At 38.6% G+C, this 19275-nt stretch overlaps 1 protein-coding gene across 3 annotated transcripts in view; it reads right to left on the bottom strand.

The window, feature by feature from the left end:
* Window positions 1-19275, bottom strand: part of usp34 (ubiquitin specific peptidase 34) — an 87899-nt gene that overhangs the window by 67725 nt on the left and 899 nt on the right. For all 3 annotated transcript variants that reach the window (XM_030132401.1, XM_030132409.1, XM_030132421.1), the window contains exons 2-6: window positions 10884-10974; window positions 5463-6018; window positions 4428-4478; window positions 437-586; window positions 246-313 (exon numbers count right to left, since the gene is read on the bottom strand). In XM_030132401.1, the coding sequence (XP_029988261.1) occupies window positions 246-313; window positions 437-586; window positions 4428-4478; window positions 5463-6018; window positions 10884-10974 (916 nt within the window). The remainder of the gene's footprint in view (window positions 1-245; window positions 314-436; window positions 587-4427; window positions 4479-5462; window positions 6019-10883; window positions 10975-19275) is intronic.

Raw genomic sequence — 19275 nt, 5'->3', positions numbered from 1 at the left:
CAACAGTATTCAGGTTTTAGCTGCATTCTTCGGACATGGCCTGTAAATGGGACTATTAATGGAATATTCATTTTCATCGCCATGAAAACAGCTTAGAAGGAACGTTATTTTCCAGGGCATAAGGGAAAAAAATCTGTGAATGTAAATGTAGTTAATGTTGGCAATCAACAATCACAAGATCAACCACATATTCTTCTTGCATTCACTTTGTTGCACATTTGTGCACATATTTTGAGTAAACTTACCTTATCACGTAAGTGCGGAACGGTATGATGTGCTGCATAACTGCAGGAATGTGCAACCATATTCGGATCTGTGGGCAGACCCAAAAGTGTTAAGCAGTGAATTTAACAAATAATGCAGATCAACAGAGAACTATTGAGAAAAGGCTTCCATGCTTCAGCTGGCATCTTAAGCTGCTCCTGGTGAGACTCACGTTGGAGACAATGGTGATGAAGGCATGAGCGATGGGGAAGGGGAGGCTCTCTGGAGTGCCCGACTCAAAACATTCCTTCATCAGGGAGAGGCCATGCTTCCCACAGAACAGGCAGACGTAGCGCAGTAGATGCAGAGGCACCTCCACATCCTGGGTAACACAACATCAGATCACCTTATCCAATATGTCAGTCATGGCCTGTTGGCATTTTTATATAAATATCAACACCAGCGCTGATATGTTTTTAAGATTAGATTAGATTAGATTAGATTACATTAGATTAGATAGAACTTCATTGATCCCTTGGACAGAGCCCTCAGGAAATTAAGGTTCCAGTAGCAGCACAACATTGAATGTATACATAATTAATATTACAAGCCAAAAGGAAAGAAAATTATAATAACAATAACTATAAAAATAGCAGTGAAAAACAGGCAAATTGCACATTAGTAAGTACTAGTGGAAATAAATAATAAAATAGTAATAATAATTTTTTAAAAGTATATATATATATATATATATATATATATATTAATAATAGCAGAACTAATGACAATTACAATAAAGCGATGAGGATAATAACAATAATAATAATAATAATAAAAAAAAAAACAGAATCATATATATGAATTTACAGTTCAAAAAACACCATTTAATCCTTTTTTAGGATTTCAGTTTTTGTTTCTTCAATTCGACTGTTCTCAACTCCACATCAACCTTCTGCCCCTGAGCTTCATAAACTTTATGACAGTGGGAAGGTGCTCACCATCGTAACAGCAGAATACCCAGGGACACATTACTGCAACTGCATTTGCACCAAACTCACTCTGCATTGCTGTCACACAATGACCAATGTTCGAAATTACGAAGTAAACTGTACATCCCTGTAGTAGAATGGCACTTCTCACATTTGTATTCATTTCCTGAACTCTGTTATTAACTCCACAATTTCAAATGTTTCATGTCACAGCACACACAAAAAAAAAAAAAAAAAAATCAAGCATCCGGAGGAAAAACTCATGAAAAGCCACAGCCATGGACTTTATGAGGCTCAGTGGTACTCTGTAATAATGTTGACGACAAAACCACCACAGGGCAGGAAATGTGGACAAAACCATAATAAACAGATAACTATAGTCAACACACCGACAAAATAAACAGAGAAAAACAAAACTATTTCAGATTTTTATAATGCAAACCTCTCTGTCAGACTATAGAGGAACCTTGCAATAACTTGCTTTACAAGCTGTGGCTTGCGAGTGTTTTTGCCTGGAAATACGAGTGGAAATCCACAGTATGAGCAAGATTCATACGAGGAGCACCAGCATTCAGATGTGGTGGTGAGGTTATGAATTTCCCAAACAAGTACAGTGCAGTGGAGGTGGTTATCTCTATGAGTGAATCAAAAGAAGTACTGGCAAAGTGGACAGAGGGTTCTAATTTTGTTGAAAAAAAAAATCATCCAGACAAATTAAGTTTAGGTCATACAGCTGCTTTATTTAATGACAATGGTCTGGGGCATTTTCAGAAAATTAAAAACGAAATGAAATGATCTGCAAGTGCAGACAATGACGAAAGGGAGGCCAGAAGGAACAAGTTCAATGGAGACAGAAATGCCAGAAATTCTTCTAGCTGACATGGAAGGAGATTCTCTTTCTGGAGAATAACCCTCCTCCTCCACATCATCTTCCTCACGCACAGATCGTTTCATCTTAAAGGTAAATAAGTTAATAAAAGCAGTTCATTTGTTCTTATAACTGTTCTTTTCTTTCTAACTGCAATTTTTTGGTTTTAAAAAACCCCTTTTTAAAAAAAGGATTTTTGGGTGGTTTTTAGGTGGTTTTGGGAGGCTGGAATGAATGAGAAAATTGCGAAATGATCTTGGTCATGGAATGAATTGAACTCGTACTGCAAGGTTCCATGGTATACCCTTTTAAAGCCAAGTGTGACATGTATTAAGTGAACTACAGTCATCTCAATCTAACAGTTTTCAAGTGCTGCATTACAGATCCAAACATCCTCTCCTGTTCACAAGTGGCTCCCATCAGAGGATGACTTTACGTCTCCTGTTAAGTCATTCCCCTTTGACAAGCCGAATGCTAACCGCAACATGAAACCTCAACTCAGACGATGTTTATATTTGGATTCTCCGTCGCTGAGTATCAGGATTCAAAGGTCACATGTGAGATAACCTCTCAGGTCAAGAGGCAACGTAAACGTAAGCATAAAAACCACTCAATGAAGCTCATGATCTTGACACCCTTTTTAAACATACATCTGCTATAAATAAACAAAAATAATATGAACCTTTCCATCAAGAACACAAAGCATGATCATTCTCCAACCCGTTGTATCATCAAGTCTTGTTTATACTCTCATAATAGTAGACCAGGATTTTTTACATCAAGATAGACCTGATAGCAGATTTGTTTCATTGTTTAAACCACTACTTTTGCTTAAATTGTCAGTTACTCTGTGTAAAAAATAAACTAGAAAAGCACTCAGAGAGCGCAGACCCCCACCTAGGCAGATCAGTCGTCCCCCACCACCACTACCACCACCAAAATTTAATCATTTATTCCATGTGCCAATATGTACATTTCCTGAAAATTTCTTCAAAATCTGCCCCCACCCCCCACACCTGATCACCTCCAAAATTTAAACATTTGTTCCTTGTGCCAGTATCAGCATTTCCTGAAAATTTCATCCAAAGCCATCCATAACTTTTTGAGTTATCTTGGTAACAGACAAACGAACAAACAAACCCCATTGAAAACACAACCTCCGCCATTCCTTGGTGGAGGTAATAAAATTATAGATCAGCCACTATTGGAGCCAACTCAATCACCAAACCAGCTTATTAACAGGTCTGTATGCATGCTGTGTCAGTATTTAGATGTGTGTCCAGATTGAGAATTTACATAGTCTCTATGTTTGTGTAGCTGTGTGTAGTGATGGATAGACTAATTCACAATCCAATACACTATACAATATATTACACACAACATCAATGGCATCATGATGCATCCATTCTGCAATACTTGACATATTGCTACATCATGTACAACAAGATGTCTGTGTAAGTTAAGAGCAGGAATTGATAACCAAGATAAAAAGATACAATACAGTGCATCTATTTCACAATTCTAACACGCGGGGAATCCATCTAGACTACCTGCAAGTTTACTAAAAATATTGGTATATGGCTCCAGTCCAATATGATATACATGTTAAATGATCTATGCCTGTAGATCTAAGCAACGTCTTCGTGCCAGATAGACGATGTTTGGTTAATGAACAGTGCTGCGGCCCGCTGCGACTTCAATTTGAGATGATAAACACCCCCTCTATTCTGTCAAATGAACTATGAACTGCTAAACAATCAAGCTGATCTTCCCCAAGACAAGACAGCATATCCTGAGATATTAGAAACTGGTCACAATCACAGAAAGTTAGAGAGGCTGAGCTACATCAAGTCCAGAGCTGATGGTGAGGCACTTTGAGAATTTGATCCTTTAAATCTGTCCCTGCACATCCCCAAACCCTCTTGCAGTGATTCCACACATGCCTCAGGCCAACATATAGTTTCCATCATCACTCCTCCTTCTTCCTCCAGCAGTCCTTCTCTGGATGCAGCACAACTGTCAGGACTCAAGCTGAACTTGTTTGTTCCCAACAGAACAGTTTAAGGAAAAATGATAATGTTGCAGTGAACATAATGACAAGACAATGAGAATCGACTTTACCACATGAACAATTACGAATCAGTAAAATAAGTACGGAAGTCAGTGGAAAGAACAGAGGAAGACTGTCCATTGTGTATGAGGGACACTGTCAGTCAGATATGGCTAAATCTTTTCCAAGCATAATTTCCTGCTTTGAGTGTGAGGTGAATAACTGGAGGTTTAAAAAAAAAATGCAACAAAATGCCCTAAATGCAGCACAGCTCTAAAAACACACAAAAAAAATCCAAACACAGTTGGATACTTACATTCATGTCACAGAAGGAGCCGAGGATGTTGCTTTCATGAGCAGAGATGTCCTGAAAGGAAAAAGAAAAGGACAGTGAGAACAGAGATTTACAGGGTCACAAGTGAATTAAAATGCAGATTTCTGTTCAGTAAGACTCCCTTTTCTGTGCTACATTTCAGGTATAAATAATTTTTCCATGTGAATAATTGATTCAAATGCACAAAAGTCTCAACAGGACGATGAAATCCATTTCACATCCTTTTAAAGTGTGAATACAAACTGTGCACAAAAACCTATTTTCTCCATTTTTGGAGGCTCAAAACAAATATATCTTCAGCCTTCATTGCAAACTGCTGACCGTTACATATTCAGCTGAGAACAACATTGCTATCCCAATGGCGTTTCCTGCATTCACTACGTTTTTAGCTCTGCTTTGGTCTTCACCAGTCACCACTGTCTTTAGCTGCTAAATGCTAGGGTTGGGGGGGGGGGGGGGGGGGGGCAACAAACTTTGAACCAGTTTGATATGGAGCCAAACAATGCATTAAAGAGGTATGATGAATTTTACCTCGAGGTCTCACCCCTACACACAGCAGGAACTCTAGAGTGTAAGAAAAAAAGATTTTCGCCATAGCACAGGTTGATGATGTAGGATACATTCATTTGACACACATTGAATATTGACAAATGTTGTTTGTGCCAATCTGAATAAATCAAACTGGTTTAAGCTCCTACACTGGACACCCCAGAAACAGACCCAACTCTACAACATGTTTCACTCTGCTCCAGCTATTATGGTGTTTTTAACATGCTCAGCAATTGCTACTATGTGTCCTTTAAAGCATAGATGACAAATGGTCTAAAACTTCCACCTATGCTCACCCAGAGCAAAAGATGGGAAACTGCTTTTTAACTCAGCTCCACTAGATATTATACAGATGCATAAGAGAACGTTTGTTTTTCTGGCAAAGTTCAGTCAGTGGTTTTCATCTTTTAAGTCAGTTTGGTGAGTTCATAAGTCCAGATAACAGGCTGGTGTGGTTTTTTCCCTTACCTCTATGGTGGGGTGTGTGTTGTGTTTATAGGCTGTGTAGAGAGGAAACTGGATCTGGAAGATCTTGGCGGCACATAACAGCAGCTTCTCCCTTTCCTCTGTGCTCCAGGAGCTGAAAGGGTCCTGGCTGTCACTGCCACCACCTCCGATGCCATCATCACCACCCTCAGACCTGCCGGCGCCATCCCTAGCCTCATGTTCTTCTGCCTGGGCTTCACTCGGCTGGTTGGGACCCTGAGCCTGGCTCTGGGTCTTGTTCTGGTTCGGGTCGGGGGCGTCGGCATCCTCCTCTGCAGAGTCCCTTTCCACATTCACCGGTTCATCCTCTCCAGGTGAGGATGGCTGGGGGAGGGGTAGCGCTGCAGTTTCGCCCCTGCTCCATTCAGAGCCCACCCCCTCTGCCCCAGACACGCCTCCTTTATGGGTGTGGTCCTGAAAAGTGCAGAGGCGGTCTCTCAGACTGCTTATCTGGGCGATGACCAGGTTGATGAGGGCATAGACCAGCTGGTTGAAGACCTCCAGGTGCTTGTACTCTTTGAAGCAGCAGAGACATTGCCTATAAAAACAGAACAAACCTTTTAAAATACTTACTTTATTTAACCAAATCCCAAACACACTTTTAATGAAAATCAATATTCTAAAAAAAACTGTATATTTTGCATTAGACAAAACACTATCTACTAAAATAGTTTTCTTCAACACTTCTTGTGGGAATCTCACAAGACTCAAACATTCTCTTTATTAAATCTATGTGCAATAAAAACAAAATCAGCACTTGCAAGGTTATCAGTGTGCATTATTTTTGGAAAAACAAAACTAATTTTAAAGAAAATGAAGCACCACTGACAGGCAATGATGGCATTTGTAATCTTGCTGGGCCACAAAAAAATAATTTTTCTTTACATTGATTAAAAAGGCAAACATTTGCAGATCCTAATTTAAATCATGCAAATTAGGAGGCTTTTTTTTTTTTTTACTTCAGTCCAAATATTCTTTTTAAACCACATATCTTTGATGGTTTTAGAATACATTATTTAAAAAAAAAAACAAATCTCTTACTCTGACACACATGTACTTTGTAAAATAAAGACTTGCAAGATAAACAGTGTGACTTTGCAGACAAGATCCTACGTCACAGCTCGCAGCCATCACTTTACTATATAATGTCTCAAAATCAATCCCCTAAGCACTGAAAAACTAAAACAAAGCAGGCACGACCTGGACTGTTTTTTTGGTCATTTTGAAGGAGTGAGTCAGCACATTGCGAATGTTGAGATCAGCGACTTCAAGGCTCCTTAAGGCATCAAAAACGGGAAAACAGAATCTGATGACAAGAAACAGACTGAAAACAACCAAACCAAACCTGCTCAGAGCAGCCTTGTCAACAGACGGCCTCGGCTGTCAGAACGCGTTAGAGTCACTCTAAAAAAACAGGAAACATCTTTAAAGAATTTGATTTTCTGGGTGTATATTTATTTGTCCAAGTGAACTTTGGCAGAAAGCTCATCTGAAGCGTCATCAAACTAAATATTCATAGCAGTGACCAACAAACACTGACTTCTGTAATGCCTTGCTCAAGGGTAGCGGTATTGAAATGTTTATTAAAAAGAGCATATTGCATCATTCCTTTCCCCAGACCAGATTTTCCATTCGGTAATAAGCCAGGATGACTGGAGTTTGTGGTAATTTACAACATTTCTTATGAATTGTGCATCACTTTGTGGAGTTTTATTTGTCACTTCCCTCAATTGTTGTTTTTGTATGAGTGAGACAGATCAGGAGAGGGTTGGGGGGAAAACACATCAGCTCATAGTGAAGAAGTTGTATTGAATGAAGAGCGTACCAGAAAATAGTAGCCGTTTATGTCAGTACTTTCTGCAGTTTGTTTATGGAGAAAAATAGTGCAACATTGGACTGAAATTGAAAGCACATAAACTGCACACAACAGCAGTAAATTCATCCAAGCACCAGTATTATCTGAGTATCTGTAACCTGATTTATCTTTCTTGACAGTGCTGTAGATCCCCATTGTCTGAAAACTATCAGAAACCCATTACTGAGCCTTGTGTCCTCCTTAAGAAACAGAACATCACACCAGTATTGAAGCAAACGGCTCCAACATCACAGGGCTCGTGACTGCGACTGAATTACGGTCGCATGCGCCTGAGAATTTCGGTAGTGCGACTGTTTTTGAGATTACGATCGCACGGTGCGCCAATAAAAAACTGAGCGAAAATTAATACGTGCGCCTAGAATAATGGCTGCAGAAGTAACTCGTCAGCTGAAAATAAACAAGCTCCACGCCCCGCTGACTGAAGCGGAAAATCTAGTCCCCGCCCCTCGCGTGCGCACGCAGCATAAACAAAAGGATCAAATAACTCCACCGACGTTTGAAACAATCTCCTGACTTCAGGCGTGGTGTAGACCACAGTGACTAAGGGTACGTTTACACGGCAACACTCCGCAAAGATTTCTCCTTTGCGTTATAAAATCATTCCGCGTTAAGACGCCGCCGCTATGATAACGATCTGCGTTAACATGAGTCCGCGAGGATGGCTGAATACGCTGTAGTGGCCATGCCAGACCAGTAGCTGGCGATGTAGAGCTGTAGTGAAACAGTGGTGGTAAAACAGGCGCCTGCGCACAAACAATTTCCGGTTTAGACAGCCTTTAAATGAGGAGAAGAAGAAGAAGAAGAGGAGGAGGCGGACAACACTATTTACAAAGAACAATGGCGAGTGGTCGTACAAAGACGCAGGACTTCTTTGTCTGGACAGACGAGCTGAGCACAGTTAACAGCACGTATGTTGTTCTGAAACCGGCCATTGTTGTTGTGGTTGTTCCTTCTTTTTCTGCAGCTTTATTGTGTCATAGAGGCTGGCAAACCAGCTTGGAGGCGCATTACCGCCACCAACTGGCCTGGAGTGGGTTAACTGGCGGGTCTTGGCTGCGCGCGCATGCGGTGACGTCATATTTTACCCCGGAACGCTCCGACTCGCGTTAACACGGAGCTGGAATGCGGAGCATATCGATAACGTTCCACCCTGGACCCTGGTATCAAAAGTTTCCGGATTCAGGCACTCTAGGCACCGTTTCCATGTTAACAGGAGGCTAATCCGCGATGAAATCTTCCCGGAGTCGACTGAATCCAACGCCATGTAAACGGCCCCTAAGGGCCTTTAGGCCATGATATAAAAAAGTTGGTTGTTGCAAATAATGGTGTGATTCGTCTTTCTTCTCCAAGAACCAACTAAAGTATATACCACACATTGACAATTGTTTTGCACCTGTGTCAATGTAAGCTTTTTCTTTCATACTCTATTTAAATACTTTATTCTAGGTTGTTAACTGCTTAAATACATATAGGAATATTACTTGGTATGGCCAAGAGTTTTGCTTGTTCTCCAAATTTTTTATATAATAGTGGTGCGCCTAGATTTTAGCCTGTGCTAACTTTTTAGGGTTAGGAGCACAGTGCTCCTAGGTCAAAAAGTTAATTTTGAGCCCTGCATCACTTTTTACTATCTCTGCAGAATCTCCAATGGAACGGTAACTACAACCATTTCTCTGAAGTTTCCTAAATCTGACAGCCAATCTGAATACTGAATCTGAACATACAGAATGTCATGTTTAGAACCTCAGTTTCACTCTGTGCATCACAGATTTGACTTTCGTTCATCCTACTCTTATTAATAGGACTATAAATAGTAAGAAAGACAGTTCAGCAGTTGAGGTTCATATCCTCCTTTTGTGATTTTTTTTGGCAGAATTTTGTGTGGAAATATTTAGTGCAGTACATTCAATTTTGTACAAGGGAAACTGGATTAATGAACCTTGTTGTGCATTTTCTACAGAGAGCTTTGCTGTTAAAAATGTAAGAAGCATGTCAACCATCCGCATCCAGTTTGTATCCAACAACAGGTGATCACTGTTGGTACTGGGACTCAAGACAAAGCAGGTGCAGTGTGTATGTTTGGCATCACTGTTTCCAGAATGCTATTTTACATTTACGCATTTGGCAGATGCTTTTTTCCAAAGCAACTTACAGGGGAAAAACCAAAATAAAAGAATAAAATACAAGAATAGATTAAAGACATAAAGCAGCTGTACAATTAAAAATAGAGAAATAAAAAATACCAAGTAAAACAACAGAATAAAGACAGCAATACATTTAATTGGTTTGGATGGTGACAACAATATTGTAACAGTAACAGTTATTGGACTGGACAGTTTAGTCTTTCCATAGGATTTGTTGACAGCAACTTCAAGGAAATGGACCAAATAAACTGTACATTTCACTAAAGTTACGGAGTTAAACCTTAAAGAGACAAAATCAGGGGAAATAATGCTTGAATTTGACCCTTCCTTATGCAGCTTTCTCCTTTCTGTCCAGATAAAAACTAAATGTAAGGAAAATATAAATGTGTTTCATGACACTGCGGGGAAGTGAAATTATAATATGTTTTAGGAGCTGTCATGTTTCTTCTGCGATGAGCCATAGAGTAGAGCAACAGATTCATATCTGGTGACATAAAAGTGATCTTTAAATAAAATTGTCAACTACATATTAACACCCTCACCTCCCTCAAAACCGGCAATTATGATTTTTTTTTTGTGCTGTGTTTGTGAACTAAGGCTTCAAGAATTGGACACATGACAATTAATAGTTGGCGGTGCTCCAAAAACCTATTGAAAGACCAGAATACCACTAGTTTGAGCACATACCTCGACCAAGGTATGCACAATGATGTTGAAAGTGAAAAATAAATTACAGGGTTGATTCCAAAACTATAACGAGCTCATCCTTGACACATGCCCTTCCCTTCCACAAGTTTCATGAATACTGGAAGAGCAGTTTTTGCAAAATAAGGCTGACAGACAAACAAGCACGAACACCCATAAAGGGAATAATTATACGTTTTTAGTCAGAGTGGAAGTTAAAGGCCATGGGGCACTTCTGCAACAGCAATGTGACAGGAAATGACATACATGCAGGAACAGTCCTTAACATAAGTTGAACAAAAGCAGGGATTTGTGGAATCGCCATCCTCCAGGACACCCACAGTCCTCAAGTCATGAAAAATGAGTGGAGTGGAAGCAGACTGGGCAGTAGAAAATAAAAGCTTTGATCAGCTGAGATAAAATCAATCCAAACCTGGCATTACATAATTTGTCTGTACGTTTGGTTTTTCCAACATGGCAATGTTTCTTCAAGAGCAAAACAGACATTTTTCAATGTTTTGACCTCTTAGAATTTCTGCTCCTATGACGGAGTTTCAAGCTTCTTGGCTATGTTTTCAGTCCTGATTGGGAGAGTCTGAACATTTTAACATTGACTTATGGATGGTAACGATGTGAATCTGTCTTCATTGTGTCATCTGAATCTGACTGATGTGTTTTATCAGAGGAGGTGGTACTGACCTCTGTGTCCAGGAGCTGATGTAACCCAGCACTCGCAGGGCATGTTCCTTCTTCAGCTGGAAGCTGCCTTCGCTGCCATCTGCATCCGATACTGAAAAGAAACACCAAAAAACCTGTTAGAAAACAGTTGCAGACCTGAAAGGAATGTGTTATTGTGCCACTATTTTTTTTTTTTTTTGAACCTGTGATTATCACGCATTGCTATTTTTTCCATTTTGATTATCAAATCTGAATAATTCAAAGCTTTGGATGCTCTATAGATTATATGATCTTGGTGTCACATTGTGTTTTAAGCTTCACCACAATATTTGTGTTTGTTTCTATAAATGACCTTAAAACAAACTCAGCATTACATTTAACGAAATTCCAAGAGACAAACTTAAAAAAAAAAAAAAACAGAGAAATGTTTCAAAGAGCTTCTCAGTGTCCCATAATCTTAATAGAGGTTCTTCCACATGGTTTCCTTCATGTCAAATCTATTACATAAGGTGACGATCCTTATGTTGGGCTGCATATCAGCTGACACTGTTAAATAATATTTTTGTTTGGCTAACTTGTGCCGCTAAGCACAAAGAAATTCAACTTCGGCCTAAACTTTCCCAGCTCCAGTGTAAGGTTACTGGTATTGTATTGGCCTGCAAAGATACATATCAGTCACACCCAGGTTAGAGGAATCAAGTGTCGGCTCTGAATCGCTGACCCAAATTTGTCTCCAAAATCAAGACACAAAACAATAGCGACAATATAACTCAATGCGCTGTCCTGGCTGAAGAAGACATTTTCCTGAATGAAACTGAAATGGATGCCTTCAGGAGCTCCTCTGAGGCTTAGGCACCATGCAGGGCTGTTCTGGGACCCGGGCCCGGCACACTTGGCCGTTTTCCTGCTTTAATGATGATGTCTGGGAGCAGCTCACAGGTGCCAACATTAAACCAGTGTATGGCTGCGGCTCAGGGTGGATATAAATACAAAGAGGCGGGAAGGGAGGACACCTGCACTGTGATCACACCCCTTTGCTCAGCAGAGGCTGTAAAACCCAGTCAGACTGGAGGCGTCTGAATACAAACTGTGATAAGTACAGTTTAGACAAAGTGGACTGCTGAAGCGAAGAAAGAATAGAATGTGCTAAAGTAAAGAACATTCTACATAAAATATACCAAATTAAAGTAGGTTCTTCATTAGTAGGCTTTCATTATTTATTTGTCAGTCAATTATTTCAATCAAATACTTGTTTGGTCTACAAGAGTGTATAAAATATAAAAATGTATTTAAAAAATGTCAAAAAATGGGAATTTTAGTAAAAAAAAAAAACAAAAAAACAATCATTGTTCAATTAACAAAATATTTAGAACTTAATTTAACAGCTGACAATTATTACTAATCAAATGAACACTACAGATCTAAATTAAAACTTTTACCAATTCTGGTCATTTAGAGAGAAGGTGACAGCAATACCAATAGCGTTTCCCATAAATTATGCAGGTGGGTTGGATCAAGCCGTAACACGTGGACACATTTTGTGTTCAACTATCTCTGACATGTAACAAGAGTAACTTATATACATGTTAGTTAGTTAGTTAGTTATTTCTGTTATTAAATTAATTATTTGTCTGATGTATAAGATAGTAGAAAGTGGCAAAAAAAAGAAAAAAGGGTTTACCAAATGCTAAGATGACATCCTTAAATGTCTGCTTTGGTCACAACCAAAAGATGATATTCAGTTTACTGTCACAAAGACAGAAAACGCGCCAAAAAAATGTCCTCTTTATAAATGCAAGAACTCAGAGCGCTTTCAGATAAGTGACTACAGCGTCATAGCTTCAATAATCCTACATAAATAACACACAAGATGATAAAGTGAACAGTAACAAACATATGACAGAACAAAGGATAGACCTACTTCACATGGCAACATAATCTTAACAGTTTTTAGCTAATATCCTGAACAAATTACTGATACAGATATTAAAACTGCAAATAAGACAGCAGCCAATTTGCTTCAAGTCTGCAGTGACAACTTTACAGAGTCAGCAACAAAGCATGTGATGCCTTTAGTGTCGACAGACATAGATGTAAAAAAGTGTAGCAAGCACCCTAGATACAAACAACTTAATATGCAACACACTCTGTAATATCTAATATTAATATATTCGTGATGTGCACCCCCCGCACCCAAACCAGAAACACAATAATACTCTCTAAGAGACCTTGGCACACACTTTAAGACCAGCTGAAACATTGTCAGACTGGACGCAACATGGAGTCGACCAATATGATAAGGAAAAAAGCACCAATACTAACCTACATTTTTTGATTCCAGTCCCACATTTATTGATTAGTTTGAGTTCAGTGATAGTTAATCAGTGATGAGTACTTGATTTATCAAATGTTTTGCTCTTATTCAGGTTGCCAGTTCAGCAGTTTTCAGTATGAGGTATTAAACATATGCATTTGATGATGTGTGAATTATGCACAACGTGACTCCTAAACCAAATTTAGATCATGTATTACATGTATTTCAGAGGGTCTGAGGCTGAGGTTTTTCAGATTACTATGCAAAGAATTCAAAGCATCTCTTGCAGAAGGACTCAATTTGGTGACAAAAAATCCTACTGTGATTATTGTGTGCAATATTGCGATACACAATTTGGATTTGAGTCCAGCTGATTTATTTATGGTATTCATTGATCACTCATTTAGAAATGTCAAATGAAACATAAAAACTTGAACTATCATGAAGAAAATATAAAAACCTGACTCACCAAAATGTTGTGATCTTAATTTTTTCTGTTTTACACCAGAGGGTCCCAAACTTTTAAACTCACGACTCCCAAAATACCGGTACCAGAGACTTGTGACCTCCACTATCCCCGAAGTGACTGACACATAAAAAAAACATGGGGGTATGCTCAGGTCGGTCAGTTTTTGTCCTACTTATTCAATAAGTAGGCCTACGCAGTGTAGAAAAAAATCCCTTCACACACTGATCTTCCAATTACCCCATAATGGTGCGGTGTCACATACAATTTTCACCTCCATGTAATTTTTGTACTTCTGTTTTTTTCACACATGTGCACTACGTCAATTAAATTTGGTCATGATTTATACCCCTAAAAACTGTGTAGTTTTGAATATCCAAATAAAGTGAAATTTACTACAGTAAATGATAAATAAACCGGGGTAAATTCGGTAAGGCAGGTTTCCCTCCTGGATCACGATGGGATGTTTACATCGAAAAGAATGCGGTTGTGCATGCCTGACGGGTTGGAGCATGCGCATAATTCTTAGGGGTAAAATAAATACGGGGGTAAAAGTTGTACAGCGGCACAGAGTATGTGCAGCTTCTTATTGAAAGTAGCAGGCCTATTACATATTATACATAGTAGCGGCATTGTAACCGTGGTGCCATTGTACAATAGCATAATAAGTAGAACTTGTCTGCCACCACTATCCATTTGTAAACTACCATTTAATCATGCATTGTGCGGGTAATAATTTGAGCCAACATATGAGGCATGAAGAGAAGAGCATGTATTTGTTTGGCCTGTCAAGCATGATTAAATTCATACAGTGGTAGTGAACTGCAGCCTTCACATTGTAGCATCGTCTGCTAGCAGTAGAAATTTCATGAACGGCAGCATAACCACTTCCAAAAATGGAGTATGGTGGCAGGGATGAAGAATTCAAAGTAGAGAGAGGCTAAAATCGCCCAGCATACCTCGCAACATTTGGATACAGACATAAAATTGTGCCTAGTAGATAGTCAGGTAATGTTTCTACTCATTTGGCGAGTTTGACGGCAATCGGGCCTGTGAAGGCTGAGGAAAATCTGTACAAATGCCCTCCTGTGCTGCAACATCGATCGATCAGACACAGAACGTGCATTATATAGAAGGATGTATAATAGCCTAAGTCTAATGCAATGGTGATGATTTTTTTGTATCAAATGTATGGTGCAGCAGAAAGGAACCTTAGCAGCAGAAATGCTGGACACTGTGGCATATTTGCCGCATTGCATTGTGGGTACTTGACATTTTACTCATTGTGTTCTGTTTTATGTGCAGTGATTCGGGAGGGGGGGGTCATGTTTATTTATGCTAATGTGTCTGTTTTACAATGCTTATTAGCCTTTTTATGTTTATTTTTATTCTTATTAATGTGACACCATTAGTCAAACCTGTAGGTCAAACAATGCCTTACCTGTTTAGTGCCGTCAAACTGTTGTTTATGCCGTATTAATGAAACATTTGGTCTTTCAAAGTTAAAGCACTTCCTACGCACCTTGACACTCACAAAATCAATAACCTTCCTTCAAAGTACAGTTGCAACAATACTGCCCTTAATCAGTCGTAACCACCTCAGGGATCACATCTCATCATCCCGGGACCCCCCTGCTGGCATCCCGGGACCCCGACTTTGGGAACCCCTGTTTTACATATTATGTCTCTGCTCTGTTTCAGTAAAATAAAAATGTTCAATTTCTGTAAACAGATCCCCCTAAATTTGGACTTTAAAAAATGCAGCCCTTTTATTTCCCATCCATAAAAGTTTGCAGGCTAATAATTGCCATTTGGATTAACTGTGCGGCCCTTACTCACATTAACACGGAACAATCTCAGATGGTATGTTTAGATCGTCATGTCCTATTGTCAAAAAGATCTCCTATTTACAGTGATGTAAAACAGAAAATATGCAGCAAATCTTCACACCTGAGAGGATTAAAACAGTCAGCGTTCAGCCCTTTTGTGTGATATACCTGTATAACTTACTTTTTCTTGACTACAAACTACTTTATTTTCAGTTTTGATTTTAAAAGTTCCCACATGTCGAGACACATCAGCTGAACGCAGCTCCCCATTCTGTCTCTTACAAACACATGCTGCTACAGCAAATCTGAGGTCAAAGGTCACCTACAAGCAGAGCACATGGACTTGTCAATCTTGCAGACAGAGCTGTCACAGCTGACATACCCTGCTGTGTAAGTTTATTCATGAAGTTGTACAAACACAGCAGCCTTCATCCTGCTCCCCAAAAAACACGCTAAAGTTTTGTTTTCACTACTTCAGCGGCATTTTTTCAGGCCACACTCCAATAAGGTAAAAGTCAGCCAGTATGAGTGTCAGCAAAGGGCAAACTTTATCCGTCAGATCACTTTAACCCAACACCACATGAAAGGCTAAGGCAGAGAGTATAAAACATGTTCATATTTGTCCAAAATGTTTCCATTGAGCATCACAAACCTCTAACAGCTGCTACTGAAGGCCATCCAGACCATTTTGACTCAAACCATCTGTTCAGTGATTCTCAATTTAGACACTGTTCTTACATTGTTGCAAAATTTCATGTGTGAAAATCAGACCTCCACTTTTATTAGTCATTAGCCATGACAACGTTCAAACAAGCCTTTTTTTTTTTTTTTTAGATAAAACATATATTTGTGCAACTGTTGTAGTACAGAAGTATTAGTTTAACCCATAAAGACCCAAACAGCCACTGGTGACCAAGACCATCTACCAATGCAAACTGTTTCATACCTGTTGATCCAGTAATCCTGTCAATACATATAAATAATTGGTGTAAAATGCAGTTTGTCATCTTTGCATGGTCATCAGATATGACCCATTTGTACGTTCAGAGGCTCCGTAGTGAACGTGGACTCAACACCATCTTCTACAACATTTACAGTGGATGGACATGCTGGGTTTATGTTAAGTTAATGACATATTTTACAAAAAAAGTCACTTTTTCTTCAATTTACTCTGTTTTTTATATAACCTTCAACTTTAATCTGAGCTTTTATGAACGTTTTCCTGATCAGTAAATTAAATAGAGGAAAATACCTGATTTATACTGATAAAATGCAAAATACAGATGATAATATTATAATAAATGGTGATAAATCACATAAGAAAGGTTAGCTATAGAGAAAATTTCATTTGGGAACTGACAAAAGTTGTGCTGGGTCTTTATGGGTTAAAACTATAATCAGATAATTACTTCTGGACTTAAGAATAGTCTTAGCTTCCACTTAACTTGCATTTTTTATGTGAGGAACTTCCCAAAAATGTTCCACCTTTAGGTGATTGTGATTTTCCCCTCATTGCACCTTCAGCCTGTGCAAATGAAATAGTAACACATAGATACATAGATGAATCACAGGGCGATAAAACTACTAATGATAATCACTGTGATATCAGTTTGTATCATGCGGCAACATCTTTTGTTTCACTACATTGTTAATGATACTGAAAATTATTCAATGTTTTCATCAATTTCCCTAGTGTGTTTTGACACTGAACAACATTTCTTCATTCAATTACTTGACTGTGTGATCGCTAAATTTCCTAAATCTTCCACTTCTTGTAAAGTATATCATAAAGTTTAAAACCACAAGTAACCATCTAGTACTCGAAACAAAAAACAGCCTTTCAACTGCAAAGAAATAATGATTTCATATAGCTCTTTAGACATATGCAAAATAAGCACCAGAGGTCTGTTACATACATTAACTGGATTTTACATGGAAGCTAAATAAAGTGAATTTATGCCCAAAAGCATTTGATCACAATAGAATTCTGCATTTGATCCCAATAGAATTCTGACAAGCACCGAATGACATTGATTTGCTGTTTGGAGGAAAATCTGTTGAAAATCTAACAGAAGAAGGCTATGTTCATTTATTAAAACATTTGTTTTCAATCAAGCCATTCAACAATTGTTAGATGTTTCCAACAAAAAAATTCAGGAACAGAATATAAATAAAGAAAAAGAACAATTTTGTTTTTCTACCTCCATGTTTTTGTCCCTTCTGTAAACTCATCACATCACCTAATGTTACCACTCCATGGGCCAAACATGCCCCAAAAATAGATTCAATCACAGCTAAAGAGAATCAGTAATATCGAAAGTTATCTAGTAATTTGATGCTAATAATTTCCTGTGGAACAGATTATCAAAGGTTTACACCACCCCTCTAATTTATCTAATAATTTTTATTGTGATTATTAGTTGAATATTAGTGTCTATGTGAATTCTGCTATTGACAACTGTGTTGTGCTTAGAATCCCACACTTAGAAAAACAGTGACACTGTTTTTCTAACTACTATTGGTTCCAAAAATCCCATAACACCTGCAGCAGGAGATCACCCCAACTCAGACAAAAATATTTTGAATTTGGCAAAATAATGTGCTTCAATGTTTTCACAAGTCTGATGGGAAGGTCTTTTCCTGTACTACGTGACAGTAACAAACCCACCAAACATGACAAACCAAGCCTCACTGCCAGTGCCTGACTTCAATCACACTGTGTTTTGGTGGATTACATGAAGTTTGCTTAATAAATATCAAAGATGGTTTAAAACATCTCAGCGGTGGGACAATCATCTATAGCTGCAACTACTGGTTATTTTCATTCTGGATTAATGTGCAGATTGTTCTTTTGAAGAGTGTTTACTTTCTGAAAAGGTAAAAATATGCAATCTCCAACAGCCCTATGTGATGTTGGCAGAGAGCTTTTTATTAACCATCCAACCACCCAAAATCAATGATATTTCCCTCACTTGTCAGAAGACAAAAAAAATGAAACTAGACAAATTGTTCTTAATGAATTAATGGCCCAGTGTTACACTGACAATTTAATAATACTATTCTGTTATTTTTTCATTGAATAAGTAATTTTTATTCCACTAACTGTCAATTCCAGCACAAGCACAATGAAACAGACTCAGTCCTACTAAATCTAATCCGTTATGTCAAAATCATACTCTTCCTCAGCTAAGTAATCATGATTATGCCCATGTCTTCACCTTGTCAACTAGCAATTAACCTGTGCGACTGTCATTTTTGTTTGTGAGTGTGTTTCCCTTTATCCAAAAGCCTTGTCCAAGAATGAAAGCTGGTTAATGTCCAAAGATTTGTAAGGCAGAGTTACCCCAACATTTATAAACAATTTGGAGGAAATAGATTCTCAAAACTCACATAAATCTCATGAATGTACTACAACATCCAAGGGGATTCACCTTTGACAGACAATAGCAGATTAGCTTCCCAAAAACAAATGTGCTTCATTTTTGTCACATTTAAATTGGAGTCAGCGTTACAGGTCCATACTCAGTCTGGTGCAAGACTGCCTGCAGGAGGAGCTCACACCGTGCACACACAAGTTCATGACACACAATAGATAGCACACACAGAAACACGACACATTACTGAAAAAACGGCACTTCAAATTGGACTTAAATACAAAAAAAGCTTTGATTGGAGCTTTACAGATGGAGAGACCCTTAATATGAAACAGGGCCTGGTTAGCCACTCCTAAACTCTCGGCTAGCCATAAAGACAACCTTGTATTTACGTTCACTGCCTTATGATGACAACATAACTGTTAAGTTT

This window comes from Sphaeramia orbicularis, chromosome 1 (assembly GCF_902148855.1).
Source record: "Sphaeramia orbicularis chromosome 1, fSphaOr1.1, whole genome shotgun sequence".
Lineage (NCBI taxonomy): Eukaryota > Metazoa > Chordata > Actinopteri > Kurtiformes > Apogonidae > Sphaeramia > Sphaeramia orbicularis.
The sequence above is the reverse complement of the archived record's forward strand: the minus strand, read 5'-3'. Positions and strand labels throughout refer to the sequence as shown.